At 49.9% G+C, this 19486-nt stretch overlaps 1 protein-coding gene across 3 annotated transcripts in view; it reads right to left on the bottom strand.

The window, feature by feature from the left end:
• LOC139754705 (uncharacterized) overlaps positions 1–19486 on the bottom strand; it is a 50845-nt gene that overhangs the window by 11516 nt on the left and 19843 nt on the right. The window contains exons 2-3 of one of the 3 annotated variants that reach the window (XM_071672272.1): positions 17704–18025; positions 3494–3619 (exon numbers count right to left, since the gene is read on the bottom strand). In XM_071672272.1, coding sequence (XP_071528373.1) covers positions 3494–3619; positions 17704–18025 — 448 coding nt within the window. The remainder of the gene's footprint in view (positions 1–3493; positions 3620–17703; positions 18026–19486) is intronic. The other 2 variants (XM_071672273.1, XM_071672274.1) reach the window with 2 other exon arrangements.

Genomic DNA, 19486 nt, shown 5'->3' with positions numbered 1-19486 from the left:
GACAGTGTGGAGGACGGGACGATAAGGACAGTGTGGAGGATGGGAAAATAAGGAGAGTGTGGAGGACGGGAAAATAAGGAGAGTGTGGAGGACGGGAAAATAAGGAATGTATGGAGGACGGGAAAATAAGGATAGTGTGGAGGATGGAAAAATAAGGACAGTGTGGAGGACGGGACGATAAGGACAGTGTGGAGGATGGGAAGATAAGGACAGTGTGGAGGACGGGAAAATAAGGACAGTGTGGAGGATGGTTAAATAAGGATAGTGTGGAGGACGGGAAAATAAAGACAGTGTGGAGGACGGGAAAATAAAGACAGTGTGGAGGACGGGACGATAAGGACAGTGTGGAGGATGGGAAAATAAGGACAGTGTGGAGGACGGGAAAATAAGGACAGTGTGGAGGACGGGAAAATAAGGCATGTATGGAGGACGGGAAAATAAGGATAGTGTGGAGGATGGAAAAATAAGGACAGTGTGGAGGACGGGACGATAAGGACAGTGTGGAGGATGGGAAAATAAAGACAGTGTGGAGGACGGGAAAATAAGAACAGTGTGGAGGATGGGAAGATAAAGACAGTGTGGAGGATGGGAAAATAAGAATAGTGTGGAGGATGGGAAAATAAGAACAGTGTGGAGGATGGGAAAATAAGGAGAGTGTGGAGGACGGGAAAATAATGACTGTGGAGGACGGGAAAATAAGGACAGTGTGGAGGACGGGAAAATAAGGACAGTGTGGAGGACGGGAAAATAAGGACAATGTTAGTGACAATACCTTCAGGTGTCCAGCACTCCTCCCCAACTCACCCCCGTTCATGACTCGGTCCTTGGCTTGTTATCATGAGTTTTGACACACCAGGGTCCCGGTCATGAACCCGTGAGATGCCAGTCCCTATTGGTTCCTCTTCCCAGCTGAGAACAACTTTACAGCCGACCATAACTCTCACGGAACTCCTGCAGGAGCGTGCAAGACACTGACCAGAGCTCCAGTCATTAATCATGTGTCTGACTGAATCCCTTAATTAGAAATGTGGGACTTAACTACTGCTGTTCAGGGAAAAGCCAATATGAACATTTTATCCCCCGAAGTCCACTGTACCATTTGACCTGGCTTACTGGGAGTACGGTCTCGACAGAGAACTTTTCACTCCAAGGGAGTCCAAGTCTCTGTGTTACTGGAAGGAGCGCATTCAAGAGCTCAGGAACCTGTAGACAGGTCTTGGGTAAAACAACAGGACTCTTTCATAGAAATGGATCCTCGGGTAATTATATATAAAATGAAATACATACATATTTCTACTCTCTCTCTCTCTCTCTCTCTCTCTCTCTCTCTCTCTCTCTCTCTCTCTCTCTCTCTCTCTCTCTCTCTCTCTCATCCACCCTAAGGCTTCCATGGTTTCATTCGCTGCCATGTCCACTCCCGGGTACCTAAAACTTCCCTCTCACTCAAGGTTGCCGTCACTTCACACTCCAACTAACCTGTCACAATCCACTCCTAAACCTAGTAATCTCGCTTTTATGCCTATTTACTCTTACCTTTCTATTCTCACACACTCTGCCAAACTCAGACACCGGCCTCTGCAAATTTCCACATGACTGTGCCACCAGCACCGCGTCATCAGCAAACAACAACTTACTCACCTCCCAGACACCCTCCATCTCCATCAGGACGCTGCTCCCTCCAGAACCCTCATGCATTCACCTCCGTTACCAACCCAACCACACACAGAATAACGGCCATGGTGACATTACATCCCCCCCCCCCTATCGCAAACCCATTTTCATTTAGAACCATTCATCCTTCTCTCTTCCTATTTGCACACACGCCCTCTCTTTTGAAGAAAATTCATCACTGCATCTAGCACCTTTCTTCCCAGACCATTCCTTCACACTTACTACAGATCATCTTTATCAACCCTATCATATGCTTTCACCACATACATAAATACCCCATGTAGGCCCTTCTGCTTCTTCAAGTGTTTCTCACACACGTTCTTCAAAACAAACACCTGATCCCAACCATTCTTGAAGCCATGTTCTTCCTCCCCCAGCCTGACGTTCTGTTCATGCCACCAACCTCTTACCCGCCACTCTCCTTACAACTTACCAGGTGCACTCAACAAACCTATACCTCTGTTATGTGAAGATTCGCTTTACCCGCCTTTTCTTTATATAAGATGATGTTACACAGGCATCCCTGCAGTCTTCAGGAACCTCATCATGAACCATACAGACACTGAAAATCATAACCAGTCAATCGCTAACACAGTCATCTCCTTTCTTAAAAGATTCTGCTCCAATCCCATCCATTCCAACCACTTTGCTGCTCTTCATCTTACGCAAGGCTTTCAACCTCTTCTCTTTTCACCAAACCTCTTGCCATGGCTCTCTCATTCCGTATGCATCCCCGTGCAAAACATCCCACATTAGCACAAATGCACATTCAACAGTCCCTCAGAATAATCAGTCCATTTTCTCTTTATCTCACATTTCTGTCTGTAACTATCTCCTCATTCGACCCTTCACCAAAGTTCCCATTTGTTCTCTTGTTTTTCTCACACTATCACCTCCTTCCAAAACATTTTCTTACTCTTGAAGTTTGGCTCACTCCAACTCCCATTTGCCCTCTTTTTCAGCCCCTACGACTTCCTCTTGGCTTCCTGCCTCCCCCTCTTTCACATCAAACATACCTGCATATAATGCCCATTTACCTCTCTTTGCCACTTCATTAGCAACTTAACTTCCTCTTCCCACAACTCACCCTTTTTCATCTGTCCACCTCCCACCTTCTGCATGCCACATACTTCCCTCGCAATTCCCATCACTGCTTCCTAAACTACTCATCCCTCACCCACTACCCGAGCTTCACCTACTCTCACCTTTTGTCATTCAACACTCATTCTCCCCCGGTGTCTGTTCACCTAAGTCTCTTTCCTAGGCTCATTCAACATCACCACCTGCTTCCCATGCACATCTGCATTTTTCTTCTTATCCTAAAACCTCTAACATACCTTCACTCTTGCCTCCACCAAGCAATCACAGTTACATGCAAGAGTCTCTCTCCTTTTTATCCCATATACTCCTCAGTTATACCCTCCTGGTAACAACCATGACACTAACTACCATGCCTGTCATCATCTGCCATGACCCTTATTGAAAGGCCGAGGTGCCTCACACGTGTTCGAACGTAATGTCATCTACCTGCAACCTACTACTTAAACTACAACTCAATGATCCCCCGTAATCTACCATGACACCTGGTTATCTACCACCATAACCCTTATCAAATACCAGAATATAATACCATGTATTGTCTACCATGACCTCCGGTAACAGCCCGTTACGTGGTATTGCTCCATCATCTCCATCATCGTCCGCCAGTCCCCTCAACACCTCGCTGTAGACTTCGACTCCCTCCCCTCCCGCCCGGCGAAATAACACTGGAACCCACCTAGTGAGGTAGGGTTGACCCTCACTGTGTATGTACGATACTCACGCCCCGTAGAGCACCTTGCAGGCGCCCTTATTCTTGCAGACGGCGACCGTGAAGTCCAGTAACCAGAGCGCCGTGACGGTGAGGACGACGCTGAAGAGCAGCAAGCCATACATGAGGAAACTCATCCTGCAGCAAGGAACGGTGACCCACACCATCTGTTACCACCATGCACAGGGCAAGGTGCGTGACCCACACCATCTGTTACCACCATGCACAGGGCAAGGTGCGTGACCCACACCATCTGTTACCACCATGCACAGGGCAAGGTGCGTGACCCACACCATCTGTTACCACCATGCACAGGGCAAGGTGCGTGACCCACACCATCTGTTACCACCATGCACAGGGCAAGGTGCGTGACCCACACCATCTGTTACCACCATGCACAGGGCAAGGTGCGTGACCCACACCATCTGTTACCACCATGCACAGGGCAAGGTGCGTGACCCACACCATCTGTTACCACCATGCACAGGGCAAGGTGCGTGACCCACACCATCTGTTACCATCATGCACAGGGCAAGGTGCGTGACCCACACCATCTGTTACCACCATGCACAGGGCAAGGTGGGTGACCCACACCATCTGTTACCACCATGCACAGGGCAAGGTGCGTGACCCACACCATCTGTTACCACCATGCACAGGGCAAGGTGCGTGACCCACACCATCTGTTACCACCATACACAGGGCAAGGTGCGTGACCCACACCATCTGTTACCATCATGCACAGGGCAAGGTGCGTGACCCACACCATCTGTTACCACCATGCACAGGGCAAGGTGCGTGACCCACACCATCTGTTACCACCATGCACAGGGCAAGGTGCGTGACCCACACCATCTGTTACCATCATGCACAGGGCAAGGTGCGTGACCCACACCATCTGTTACCACCATGCACAGGGCAAGGTGCGTGACCCACACCATCTGTTACCATCATGCACAGGGCAAGGTGCGTGACCCACACCATCTGTTACCACCATGCACAGGGCAAGGTGCGTGACCCACACCATCTGTTACCACCATACACAGGGCAAGGTGCGTGACCCACACCATCTGTTACCACCATACACAGGGCAAGGTGCGTGACCCACACCATCTGTTACCACCATACGTACACATGCACAGGGCAAGGTGCGTGACCCACACCATCTGTTACCACCATACGTACACATGCACAGGGCAAGGTGCGTGACCCACACCATCTGTTACCACCATGCACAGGGCAAGGTGCGGTGACCCACACCATCTGTTACCACCATGCACAGGGCAAGGTGCGTGACCCACACCATCTGTTACCACCATGCACAGGGCAAGGAACGGTGACCCACACCATCTGTTACCACCATGCACAGGGCAAGGTGCGTGACCCACACCATCTGTTACCACCATGCACAGGGCAAGGTGCGTGACCCACACCATCTGTTACCACCATGCACAGGGCAAGGTGCGTGACCCACACCATCTGTTACCACCATGCACAGGGCAAGGTGGCGTGACCCACACCATCTGTTACCACCATGCACAGGGCAAGGTGCGTGACCCACACCATCTGTTACCACCATGCACAGGGCAAGGAACGGTGACCCACACCATCTGTTACCACCATGCACAGGGCAAGGTGCGTGACCCACACCATCTGTTACCACCATGCACAGGGCAAGGTGCGTGACCCACACCATCTGTTACCACCATGCACAGGGCAAGGTGCGTGACCCACACCATCTGTTACCACCATGCACAGGGCAAGGTGCGTGACCCACACCATCTGTTACCACCATGCACAGGGCAAGGTGCGTGACCCACACCATCTGTTACCACCATGCACAGGGCAAGGTGCGTGACCCACACCATCTGTTACCACCATGCACAGGGCAAGGTGCGTGACCCACACCATCTGTTACCACCATGCACAGGGCAAGGTGCGTGACCCACACCATCTGTTACCACCATGCACAGGGCAAGGTGGGTGACCCACACCATCTGTTACCACCATGCACAGGGCAAGGTGCGTGACCCACACCATCTGTTACCACCATGCACAGGGCAAGGTGCGTGACCCACACCATCTGTTACCACCATGCACAGGGCAAGGTGCGTGACCCACACCATCTGTTACCACCATGCACAGGGCAAGGTGCGTGACCCACACCATCTGTTACCACCATGCACAGGGCAAGGTGCGTGACCCACACCATCTGTTACCACCATGCACAGGGCAAGGTGCGTGACCCACACCATCTGTTACCACCATACACAGGGCAAGGTGCGTGACCCACACCATCTGTTACCACCATACGTACACATGCACAGGGCAAGGTGCGTGACCCACACCATCTGTTACCACCATACGTACACATGCACAGGGCAAGGTGCGTGACCCACACCATCTGTTACCACCATACGTACACATGCACAGGGCAAGGTGTGTGACCCACACCATCTGTTACCACCATACGTACACATGCACAGGGCAAGGTGCGTGACCCACACCATCTGTTACCACCATACGTACACATGCACAGGGCAAGGTGCGTGACCCACACCATCTGTTACCACCATACGTACACATGCACAGGGCAAGGTGCGTGACCCCACACCATCTGTTACCACCATACGTACACATGCACAGGGCAAGGTGCGTGACCCACACCATCTGTTACCACCATACGTACACATGCACAGGGCAAGGTGCGTGACCCACACCATCTGTTACCACCATACGTACACATGCACAGGGCAAGGTGCGTGACCCACACCATCTGTTACCACCATACGTACACATGCACAGGGCAAGGTGCGTGACCCACACCATCTGTTACCACCATACGTACACATGCACAGGGCAAGGTGCGTGTGTGTGTGTGGGGCAGTGTGACAACAGCTGTTTACTGATAGGGAAGGTGTGTGGTAGTGTGGGATCAGTATGTGGTAGTGTGGGATCAGTGTGTATGGTAGTGTGGGATCAGTGTGTGCGAGTGGTTGTGTGGGATCAGTGTGTGGTAGTGTGTGATCAGTGTTAGTCTGTGATCTGTGTGTGGTAGACTGGGATCAGTGTGTGTGGTAGAGTGGAATCAGTGTGTGGTAGAGTGGGATTAGTGTGTGGTAGTGTGGGATCAGTGTGTGTGGTAGTGTGGGATCAGTGTGTGGTAGAGTGGGATCACAGTGTGTGGTATTGTGGGATCAGTGTGCGGCAGTGTGGGACCAGTGTGTGTGGTAGTGTGGGATCAGTGTGTGTGGTAGTGTGGGATCAGTGTATGGTAGTGTGGGATCAGTGTGTGTGGTAGTGTGGGATCAATGTGTGGTAGTGTGGGGCCAGTTACTGACAGGGAAGTTGTGTGGTAGTGTGGGATCAGTGTGTGGTAGTGTGGGATCAGTGCGCGGTAGTGTGGGATCAGCGTGTGGTAGAGTGGGGTCAGTGTGTGTGTGTGTGGTAGTGTGGGATCAGTGTGTGGTAGAGTGGGATCAGTGTGTGTGGTAGTGTGGGATCAGTGTGTGGTAGTGTGTGATCAGTGTGCGGTAGTGTGGGATCAGTGTGTGGTAGCGTGGGACCAGTGTGTGGTAGAGTGGGATCAGTGTGTGTGGTAGTGTGGGATCAGTGTGCGGTAGTGTGGGATCAGTGTGTGGTAGTGTGGGATCAGTGTGCGGTAGTGTGGGATCAGTGTGTGGTAGAGTGGGATCAGTGTGTGCGGTAGTGTGGGATCAGTGTGTCGTAGTGTGGAATCAGTGTGCGGTAGTGTGGGATCAGTGTGTGGTAGAGTGGGATCAGTGTGTGGTAGTGTGGGATCAGTGTGTGGTAGAGTGGGATCAGTGTGTGGTAGTGTGGGATCAGTGTGTGGTATGTGGGATCAGTGTGTGGTAGTGTGGGATCAGTGTGCGGTAGTGTGGGATCCGTGTGTGGTAGTGTGGGATCAGTGTGTGGTAGTGTGGGATCAGTGTGTGGTAGTGTGGGATCAGTGTGCGGTAGTGTGGGATCAGTGTATGGTAGTGTGGGATCAGTGTGTGGTAGTGTGGGATCAGTGTGTGGTAGTGTGGGATCAGTGTGTGGTAGTGTGGGATCAGTGTGTCGGTAGTGTGGGATCAGTGTGCGGTAGTGTGGGATCAGTGTGTGGTAGTGTGGGATCAGTGTGTGGTAGTGTGGGATCAGTGTATGGTAGTGTGGGATCAGTGTATGGTAGTGTGGGATCAGTGTGTGGTAGTGTGGGGATCAGTGTGTGTAGTAGTGTGGGATCAGTGTGTGGTAGTGTGGGATCAAAGTGTGGTGGTGTGGGATCAGTGTGCGAGAGTGTGGGATCAGTGTGTGGTAGCGTGGGATCAGTGTGTGGTAGTGTGGAACCAGTGTGTGGAAGTGTGGAATCAGTGTGCGATAGTGTGGGATCTGCGTGTGGTAGTGTGGGATCAGTGAGTGTGGTAGTGTGGGATCAGTGTGCGGTAGTGTGGAAACAGTGTGTGTGGGAGTGTGGGATCAGTGTGTGTGGTAGTGTGGGATCAGTGTGTGGTAGTGTGGGATCAGTGTGCGGTAGTGTGGGATCAGTGTGCGGTAGTGTGGGATCTGTGTGTGGTAGTGTGGGATCCGTGTGTGTGGTAGTGTGGAATCAGTGTGTGGTAGTGCGGGATCAGTGTGTGGTAGTGTGGGTCAGTGTATGGTAGTATGGGATCAGTGTATGGTAGTGTGGGATCAGTGTGTGGTAGTGTGGGATCAGTGTGTGATAGTGTGGGATCAGTGTGTGGTAGTGTGGGATCAGTGGGTGGTAGTGTGGGATCAGTGTGTGGTAGCGTGGGATCAATGTGTGGTAGTGTGGGATCAGTGTGTGTGGTAGAGTGGGATCAGTGTGTGGTAGCATTGGATCAAAGTGTGGTAGTGTGGGATCAGTGTGCGGTAGTGTGGGATCAGTGTGTGGTAGCGTGGGATCAGTGTGTGGTAGTGTGGGATCAGTGTGCGGTAGTGTGGGACCAGTGTGTGGAAGTGTGGGATCAGTGTGTGGTAGTGTGGGATCTGTGTGTGGTAGTGTGGGATCAGTGTGCGATAGTGTGGGATCTGTGTGTGGTAGTGTGGGATCAGTGAGTGTAGTAGTGTGGGATCAGTGTGTGCGGTAGTGTGGGATCAGTGTGTGTGGTAGTGTGAGATCGGTGTGTGGTAGTGTGGGATCAGTGTGTGGTAGTGTGGGATCAGTGTGTGGTAGTGTGGGATCAGTGTGCGGTAGTGTGGGATCAGTGTGCGGTAGTGTGGGATCTGTGTGTGGTAGTGTGGGATCAGTGTGTGTGGTAGTGTGGGATCAGTGTGCGGTAGTGTGGGATCAGTGTGTGTGGTAGTGTGGGATCAGTGTGCGGTAGTGTGGGACCTGTGTGTGGTAGTGTGGGATCAGTGTGCGGTAGTGTGGGATCAGTGTGTGTGGTAGTGTGGGATCAGTGTGTGTGTGGTGGTGTGGGATCAGTGTGCGGTAGTGTGGGATCAGTGTGTGGTAGTGTGTGATCAGTGTGTGGTAGTGTGGGATCAGTGTGTGTGTGGTAGTGTGGGATCAGTGTGTGGTAGTGTGGGATCAATGTGCGGCAGTGTGGGATCAGTGTGTGGTAGTGTGGGATCAGTGTGTGGCAGTGTGGGATCAATGTATGTGGTAGTGTGGGATCAGTGTGTGGTAGTGTGGGATCAGTGTGTGCGGCAGTGTGGGATCAGTGTGCGGTAGTGTGGGATCTGTGTGTGGTAGTGTGGGATCAGTGTGTGTGGTAGTGTGGGATCAGTGTGTGTGGTAGTGTGGGACCAGTGTGTGTGTGGTAGTGTGGGATCAGTGTGCGGTAGTGTGGGATCTGTGTGTGGTAGTGTGGGATCAGTGTGTGGTAGTGTGGGATCAGTGTGTGTGGTAGTGTGGGATCAGTGTGTGGTAGTGTGGGATCAGTGTTGTGGTAGTGTGGGATCATGTGTGTGGTAGTGTGGGATCAGTGTGTGGTAGTGTGGGATCAGTGTGTGGTAGTGTGGGATCACTGTGTGTGGAAGTGTGGGATCAGTGTGCGGTAGTGTGGGATCAGTGTGTGTGGTAGTGTGGGATCAGTGTGCGGTAGTGTGGGATCAGTGTGTGTGTGGTAGTGTGGGATCAGTGTGTGGTAGTGTGGGATCAGTGTGTGGTAGTGTGGGATCAGTGTGCGGTAGTGTGGGATCAGTGTGTGGTAGTGTGGGATCAGTGTGTGTGTGGTAGTGTGGGATCAGTGTGTGTGGTAGTGTGGGATCAGTGTGTGCGGTAGTGTGGGATCAGTGTATGTGTGGTAGTGTGGGATCAGTGTGTGTGTAGTGTGGGATCAGTGTGTGTGGTAGTGTGGGATCAGTGTGTGTGGTAGTGTGGGATCAGTGTGCGGTAGTGTGGGATCAGTGTGTGTGTGGTAGTGTGGGATCAGTGTGTGGTAGTGTGGGATCACTGTGTGTGGAAGTGTGGGATCAGTGTGCGGTAGTGTGGGATCAGTGTGTGGTAGTGTAGGATCAGTGTGTGTGTGGTAGTGTGGGATCAGTGTGCGGTAGTGTGGGATCAGTGTGTGTGGTAGTGTGGGATCAGTGTGTGTGTGTGGTAGTGTGGGATCAGTGTGTGTGGTAGTGTGGGATCAGTGTGCGGTAGTGGGGGATCAGTGTGTGTGTGTAGTGTGGGATCAGTGTGCGGTAGTGTGGGATCAGTGTGTGTGTGGTAGTGTGGGATCAGTTACTAAGCGGTTGTGACAAAGACTATGTAACAGCCCTTCCACATCATACATATTCATCATCATCGTGTGTGTGTGTGTATATATATATATATATATATATATATATATATATATATATATATATATATATATATATATATATATATATTAAGTGCATCAAGAACAACCTGGGATGGTCATCGCAGTGTTCCAAACGGGACATCACGATCTGTGCTACTAATGATAATGAGATTTTCATTAATGGAAATTAACTGTTTTCTACATCTTTTTTTATTCTAAGGAGTTGGCGGAGAGAGAGAGAGAGAGAGAGAGAGAGAGAGAGAGAGAGAGAGAGAGAGAGAGAGAGAGAGAGAGAGAGAGAGAGAGATAATGACGTGAATTTTTCAACGCGGGTCGTAGAATGCGCCCTACAGCCACAACAGTGTTGCCAACCCGAAATTTCAATTTTGGTCCAAATATACCTAAAGAAATCATGACAAGTTCCTACGTGCCACTATGTACAAAGTCAAAGTCCCTGTGCCTGTCCCTACATGAATCAAAGATATTTTTCAATTAGAAATTTATATAAAACGGTTTTCATGAAGTGATTAATAAGCATCATGGAAAAGGAGAACCACATAATGAAGTCAGTGACATTTATCTGATGTTTGTAAGAGAAAAGCAATTAACTTATTGTTTCAATACGTATCTACTTTTGGTCATGGTGTGCTAAGTGCCTCTCTTCAATCTCCTTTGCAGAATCAAGACAGTTTTGTATCTTTGCATTTCATACTACAACTGATAGATAGTAAGGAATCTAATAACTCAGGTCCCGTCCTATTCCTCTTTTATTTTGTCTTTACATCTGCCCTCTGAGAGAGATGAGCCTCTCAGCCTCTGCCATTGGAATGTGGCAAAGTTAGGATGATCTTTGCTGGAGAGACGAGGTTCCTCAAAACATACTGGTCTGAAAAAATTCCTCAGTCTGGAAAGATACAACTATAGTTCACAACTTAAGAATCAGCGAGTTATTAAGTTCATCAACGTTGAATTATGCTGGTAAATTCTCTTACTCTTTCCCGAATATTATTTACTCTGAGATTCTTTTACTCGATGTCTGTATTTTATCATCAAATTGTCCAGCTTTGGTAGAGTTTTCCTAGCTTCAAAATTCAATGCAATCTTAGGAAATATGACTTCATTCCACAAAGGATCAAAGAGAGGCAACTTTTTTTTTTCTTTGAGCTCAACAAATACCGTTTGATAAATGGAGGGAAAACATCTCATTCTGAAACGCTTATTATCTTTTACTATTAAAAGAAGACAAAATTGACCCACACTCACCTACCCATCTAACTTGCTCCAGAGGAAGAAGATAACTTCTATCATCAGGTCTAATCCTTGATAAATGATCTACAAACTCTGATTTGATGAAAGTCTGACATATTATTCTTGTCATTAGGATACTTCCATCTTGTACGATGGCTATGAAGCTGATTTTACTCTGAAATAATGCATTTATGTGATTGAGAGAGGAAATGGTCTTGTATTTTCGTGTGAGAAAACGAGTAAGTGAAGGAGGGACTTTACAAGTGCGTAACGTACACGAAATCTCATCATCTACTTTTCGAACAGAAAAATATGTTAATAATCAATGAATGGCCACAATCCCTTAAGTTTTTAAGAATTTTGCCTGGGCGTCCCTATATCCCTTACTCCTTTGAAAACTAGTCAGCATCCCTACCTAGGCTTAGGACCATGTCCCAACGGTTGGGAACACTGGACAACACGCAACTGTAAACAGTACTTGGTCGAGCCAGACTCAGGTGAGGTGATGCATCACAGCCTGCGTTCCTGGACTACCTGAAGAAGATGGATGTACGGGCAGGAGGAATAAGAGAGAAATATTCCCTTATTGGATCCATTACCCACAGGAAAACGGTGTAAAGAACATAAGGGGGAACGGGTTGGAAATGAGCTGGTGATCAGTATTGGCGTTCCGCAGTGTTGGGCCAGCACTGCTCTGTTCGTTGACTCTTAAGATGGTCTCAACTCTTACCTGAACATGTTCGCCGATGATGCCGCCCTCATGAACAAAGTAAACTGGATGGTGGCGACGGCATCAGCTTACAAGGGAATCTCGACAAACTCAAGATGTGATCTAGTGAATGGGGATTGAAATTCAGTTCGAGTATCATATGGGAAGGAACGAGAATGGAACAGTGAAAGAAGGCCTGGGTGAGATTATTATGTATGGAGAGTTTAGCTACGGAAATCTAAATATAAAAGAGATATGAGAGTCACTATTGTGCCTAAACCCATAGATAGAACTCCACATTAGTAGAATCAAGGAGACAGACTCTCCTGGCAAATATCAGAATAGCATTTAAACGACAATGTTCGGTAACCTATTCACAACATTTATGGGATCAAAACAGGAATATGAGTCTCACATTTGGTGATCGCACTTAAAGAACAAGAAAGATTTAATTGGAAGAGTTCGGAGAAGGGCCACTAATATGTTAGCTAAATATGAGAGATCTGTGCCACAATCAGTGGGGCTGAGGAATACACAATTTGACCACCATGGATGAGAAAAGAGTTAGGGGTGACCTGATCACAAGCTTAAGGCTGCAAATCAGCTGGATGACGTCAACGGTGTATATTGCTTCGTGAGATCCAACGACAGAGGAACCGAAGACGCTAAGAAAAAGTCGAGGAAGAAATTGTTACAAGAGAAGAGATACTGCCTTGGTATAAGAGCCTGTTAGGAGACGAGGAGAAGAGGCACTGCCCATCCATAAACAAATCAAACAACCATGGTGACATCAAGCACCCTAGCCGCAGACCAACCTTCACCTGGAACCACTCACTCTCCTCTCTTCCTACTCGTACACATGCCTTACATCCTTGATGCAATCCTAGCAGTTTACCTCCCACACTATACACTCTTAATACCTTCCCCAGAGCATCTCTGTCAACCCTATCATATGCCTTCTCCAGATCCATAAATGCTACATACAAATCCATCTGTTTTTCAAGTATTTTTCATGCACATTGTGTCAAAGGAAACACTATTTCTACTATTTCTGAAACCGCACTGCTCTTCCCCCAATCTGATGTTCTGGACATGCCTTAAGCTTCTCAACCAATACCCTCCCGTAAATTAACTCACCAGATATACTCGCAAACTAATACCTCTTTAGTTTGAACACTCGCCTTTATACAGTGGGACTATACATATGTTCCACCAATTCTCCACCAGTCACCAACACAGTCACCCCTTTCTTACTAAATTCAACAACAGTACTATCCATTCTAGCCGCCTTGCTGCATTTCATCTTCCGTAAGGCTTTCACTACCTCTTCTCTCTTCATCAAACCACTCTCCATAACTCTATCACTTCGCATCCCGGCCAAAATGCCCTACATCTGCCATTCTATCATCAAACACATTTAGCAATCCTTTAAAATACTCACTTTATCACTCGCATCTCTTGCTTCCCTAAATACCCCACCCACTCCCCGCACTTCATTTGCTTTCACATTTTGCTACTCTACACGCAATCTCTCCTAATATCTCTTCACACAAGTCTCCTTTCCAAGCTCACTTAATCTCTCCTCCCTGATATTGTTTACTCATTTTCAAAAACCTTTATAAATCTTCACCCTTGCCTCCACCAGCTGCCCCACTCGGCACGTTTACATCTAAAGTCTCACTTTTACACTCCTATCAATTGATACGTAATCTAATAATGCCTGTTGACCATCTCTCCAACTCACATGCGTATATTTGTGTATATATCCTTCGTCTCACATCCATGAGCAACGGGGTCTACACCGGTCAAATCCCATCAGGCTCACGTTACCAGCAGTTAGCATTTTTACAGAGCCTTACTGTACAAACATGGAGGTATATGAACATGAATATAGTGTAAATGAACGCGCACTGTCATAGAACACATAACACCCTCTAACAGCCAGGATTCGAACCCAGGACCTTTCGAGGTATTCGCGAACGCTAACCGCTCGGCTATCATCTCCTCTAATAGGGAAATAAGGTTTTGTAAAATGTTAACTGCTGGTAATGTGAGCCTGATGGGATTTGACCGGTGTAGACCCCGTTGCTCATGGATGTGACACGAAGGGTATTCGATTACGTGTTTGAGTGTGATATGCAAAGCCGCTGTGGGCCGTATGTACAGTCTATTAGTTCATTTGGTAATGGAATAGAAGTGATGTCAATTATCTCGTGCGTGAAGGAAAGTATTACCAGAGTGATTCATTATTCATCTCTGTACGTCAACAGATTACGTAATGACTGGCCAATGACCCTTTTCCCCACTAAACAGCACCACTGTAGCTGTTGCCCTCTTACTGTGCTCTGTTGCCCTCTTACTGTGCTCTGTTGCCCGCTTACTGTGCTCTGTTGCCCTCTCACTGTGCTCTGTTGCCCTCTTACTGTACTCTGTTGCCCGCTTACTGTGCTCTGTTGCCCTCTTACTGTGCTCTGTTGCCCTCTTACTGTGCTCTGTTGCCCGCTTACTGTGCTCTGATGCCGGCTTAGTGTGCTCTGTTGCCCTGTTACTGTGCTCTGTTGCCCGCTTAGTGTGCTCTGTTGCCCTCTTACTGTGCTCTGTTGCCCTCTTACTGTGCTCTGTTGCCCTCTTACTGTGCTCTGTTGCCCGGTTAGTGTGCTCTGTTGCCCGGTTAGTGTGCTCTGTTGCCCTCTTACTGTGCTCTGATGCCCGCTTAGTGTGCTCTGTTGCCCTCTTACTGTGCTCTGTTGCCCTCTTACTGTGCTCTGTTGCCCTCTTACTGTGCTCTGTTGCCTGCTTAATGTGCTCTGTTGCCCTCTTACTGTGCTCTGTTGCCCGCTTAGTGTACTCTGTTGCCCGCTTAGTGTACTCTGTTGCCCGCTTACTGTGCTCTGTTGCCCGCTTAGTGTGCTCTGATGCCCGCTTAGTGTGCTCTGTTGCCCGCTTACTGTGCTCTGTTGCCCGCTTAGTGTGCTCTGTTGCCCGCTTACTGTGCTCTGTTGCCCGCTTAGTGTGCTCTGTTGCCCGCTTACTGTGCTCTGTTGCCCGCTTACTGTGCTCTGTTCCCCGCTTAGTGTGCTCTGTTGCCCGCATAGTGTGCTCTGTTGCCCGCTTAGTGTGCTCTGTTGCCCGCTTAGTGTGCTCTGTTGCCCTCTTTCTGTGCTCTGTTGCCCGCTTAGTGTGCTCTGTTGCCCGCTTACTGTGCTCTGTCGCCCTCTTACTGTGCTCTGTTGCCCGCTTAGTGTGCTCTGTTGTCCGCTTACTGTGCGCTGATGCCCGCTTACTGTGCTCTGTTGCCCGCTTAGTGTGCTCTGTTGCCCACTTACTGTGCTCTGTTGCCCGCTTAGTGTGCTCTGTTGCCCGCTTAGTGTGCTCTGTTGCCCTCTTACTGTGCTCTGTTGCCCTCTTACTGTGCTCTGTTGCCCGCTTAGTGTGCTCTGATGCCCGCTTAGTGTGCTCTGATGCCCACTTACTGTGCTCTGTTGCCCGCTTAGTGTGCTCTGTTGCCCGCTTAGTGTGCTCTGTTGCCCTCTTACTGTGCTCTGTTGCCCGCTTAGTGTGCTCTGTTGCCCTCTTACTGTGCTCTGTTGCCCTCTTACTGTGCTCTGTTGCCCGCTTAGTGTGCTCTGTTGCCCGCTTAGTGTGCTCTGATGCCCGCTTACTGTGCTCTGTTGCCCTCTTACTGTGCTCTGTTGCCCGCTTAGTGTGCTCTGATGCCCGCTTAATGTGCTCTGTTGCCCGCTTACTGTGCTCTGTTGCCCTCTTACTGTGCTCTGTTGCCCGCTTACTGTGCTCTGTTGCCCGCTTAGTGTGCTCTGATGCCCGCTTAATGTGCTCTGTTGCCCTCTTACTGTGCTCTGTTGCCCGCTTACTGTGCTCTGTTGCCCGCTTAGTGTGCTCTGATGCCCGCTTAGTGTGCTCTGTTGCCCTCTTACTGTGCTCTGTTGCCCTCTTACTGTGCTCTGTTGCCCGCTTACTGTGCTCTGTTGCCCTCTTACTGTGCTCTGTTGCCCGCTTAGTGTGCTCTGATGCCCGCTTAGTGTGCTCTGTTGCCCGCTTAGTGTGCTCTGTTGCCCGCTTACTGTGCTCTGTTGCCCGCTTAGTGTGCTCTGTTGCCCGCTTACTGTGCTCTGTTGCCCGCTTAGTGTGCTCTGATGCCCGCTTAGTGTGCTCTGTTGCCCGCTTAGTGTGCTCTGTTGCCCGCTTAGTGTGCTCTGTTGCCCGCTTACTGTGCTCTGATGCCCGCTTAGTGTGCTCTGATGCCCTCTTACTGTGCTCTGATGCCCGCTTACTGTGCTCTGTTGCCCTCTTACTGTGCTCTGTTGCCCGCTTAGTGTGCTCTGTTGCCCGCTTAGTGTGCTCTGTTGCCCGCTTAGTGTGCTCTGTTGCCCGCTTAGTGTGCTCTGATGCCCTCTTACTGTGCTCTGATGCCCGCTTACTGTGCTCTGTTGCCCGCTTAGTGTGCTCTGATGCCCTCTTACTGTGCTCTGTTGCCCGCTTAGTGTGCTCTGTTGCCCGCTTAGTGTGCTCTGATGCCCGCTTAGTGTGCTCTGTTGCCCGCTTAGTGTGCTCTGTTGCCCGCTTAGTGTGCTCTGATGCCCGCTTACTGTGCTCTGTTGCCCTCTTACTGTGCTCTGATGCCCGCTTACTGTGCTCTGTTGCCCTCTTACTGTGCTCTGTTGCCCGCTTAGTGTGCTCTGTTGCCCTCTTACTGTGCTCTGTTGCCCGCTTAGTGTGCTCTGTTGCCCTCTTACTGTGCTCTGATGCCCGCTTACTGTGCTCTGTTGCCCTCTTACTGTGCTCTGATGCCCGCTTACTGTGCTCTGTTGCCCTCTTACTGTGCTCTGTTGCCCGCTTAGTGTGCTCTGTTGCCCTCTTACTGTGCTCTGTTGCCCGCTTAGTGTGCTCTGATGCCCGCTTAATGTGCTCTGTTGCCCGCTTAGTGTGCTCTGATGCCCTCTTACTGTGCTCTGTTGCCCTCTTACTGTGCTCTGTTGCCCGCTTAGTGTGCTCTGTTGCCCGCCTACTGTGCTCTGTTGCCCGCTTACTGTGCTCTGTTGCCCTCTTACTGTGCTCTGTTGCCCGCTTAGTGTGCTCTGTTGCCCGCTTAGTGTGCTCTGTTGCCCGCCTACTGTGCTCTGTTGCCCGCCTACTGTGCTCTGTTGCCCGTTTACGATAAAGAATGCTCATGAGCAGATTAGCGAGGACACGAAGAAAGGGGGGTAGTGAAGATGACAGATAACCGTAGTGAAGATGACAGATAACCGTAGTGAAGATGACAGATAACCGTAGTGAAGATGACAGATAACCGTAGTGAAGATGATAGATAACCGTAGTGAAGATGACAGATAACCGTAGTGAAGATGACAGATAACCGTAGTGAAGATGACAGATAACCGTAGTGAAGATGATAGATAACTGTAGTGAAGATGACAGATAACCGTAGTGAAGATGACAGATAACTACTGGATAAGAGAATACTCCGAGTCGTGTGAGAAATGACCTACATGTACTTCATGCCGTCCATCCACAGAGCGGCACGTCGGTACACGGTGTTTTCACCGCCTGGCGGACCCTCCTCGCTGTCGAAGAACTTCCAGTTGGTCCTGGAGATGCAAGAGTCGCACGAGCAGTTCGACTCGCTGCTGCTGCTGTCGGATGAGCGTCGGCGTCGTCGGCGGTAGTGACGCAAGGTCCGCACAAGGTCGAACTCGTCCTCGGAGTCCGCCGACATGTGTGACTCCAGGATCGACCCGTCGGAGGTCTCCACATCGGTGTAGTAGTCCTCGTCTTCGTCATCTGTCCGGCCCGTCACGTCGCTGGAGATGTCTGGAACAGAGAGTGCATTACTGTGCCTCACGTACCGAGATGACGGATTTGCCTCACGTACCGAGATGACGGATTTGCCTCACGTACCGAGATGACGGATTTGCCTCACGTACCGAGATGACGGATTTGCCTCACGTACCGAGATGACGGATTTGCCTCACGTACCGAGATGACGGATTTGCCTTACGTACCGAGATGACGGATTTGCCTCACGTACCGAGATGATGATGGATTTGCCTCACGTACCGAGATGACGGATTTGCCTCACGTACCCAGATGACAGATTTGCCTTACGTACCCAGATGGATTTGCCTCACGTACCTAGATGACGGATTTGCCTCACGTACCGAGATGACGGATTTGCTTCACGTACCGAGATGACGGATTTGCCTCACGTACCGAGATGATGATGGATTTGCCTCATGTACCGAAATGACGGATTAGCCTCACGTACCGAGATGACGAATTTGCCTCACGTACCGAGATGATGACGGATTTGCCTCACGTACCGAGATGACGGATTTGCCTCACGTACCGAGATGACGGATTTGCCTCACGTACCAAGATGACGGATTTGCCTCACGTACCGAGATGATGACGGATTTGCCTCACGTACCGAGATGACGGATTTGCCTCACGTACCGAGATGATGACAGATTTGCCTCACGTACCAAGATGACGGACTTGCCTCACGTGCCGAGATGACGGATTTGCCTCACGTACCGAGATGACGGATTAGCCTCACGTACCGAGATGACGGATTTGCCTCACGTACCGAGATGATGGATTTGCCCCACGTACCGAGATGACGGATTTGCCTCACGTACCAAGATGACGGATATGCCTCACGTGCCGAGATGACGGATTTGCCTCACGTACCGAGATGACGGATTAGCCTCACGTACCGATGACGGATTTGCCCCACGTACCGAGATGACGGATTTGCCTCACGTACCGAGATGACGGATTAGCCTCACGTACCGAGATGACGGATTTGCCTCACGTACCGAGATGATGGATTTGCCCCACGTACCGAGATGACGGATTTGCCTCACGCACCAAGATGACGGATTTGCCTCACGTACCGAGATGATGACGGATTTGCCTCACGTACCAAGATGACGGATTTGCCTCACGTACCGAGATGATGACAGATTTGCCTCACGTACCGAGATGATGACAGATTTGCCTCACGTACCGAGATGATGGATTTGCCTCACGTACCGAGATGACGGATTTGCCTCATGTACCGAGATGATGACAGATTTGCCTCACGTACCAAGATGACGGACTTGCCTCACGTACCGAGATGATGACGGATTTGCCTCACGTACCAAGATGACGGACTTGCCTCACGTACCGAGATGACGGACTTGCCTCACGTACCGAGATGATGACGGATTTGCCTCACGTACCGAGATGACGGATTTGCCTCACGTACCGAGATGATGACAGATTTGC

This window comes from Panulirus ornatus, chromosome 17, assembly GCF_036320965.1.
Source record: "Panulirus ornatus isolate Po-2019 chromosome 17, ASM3632096v1, whole genome shotgun sequence".
NCBI classification, from domain to species: Eukaryota; Metazoa; Arthropoda; class Malacostraca; order Decapoda; family Palinuridae; genus Panulirus; species Panulirus ornatus.
The sequence above is the reverse complement of the archived record's forward strand: the minus strand, read 5'-3'. Positions and strand labels throughout refer to the sequence as shown.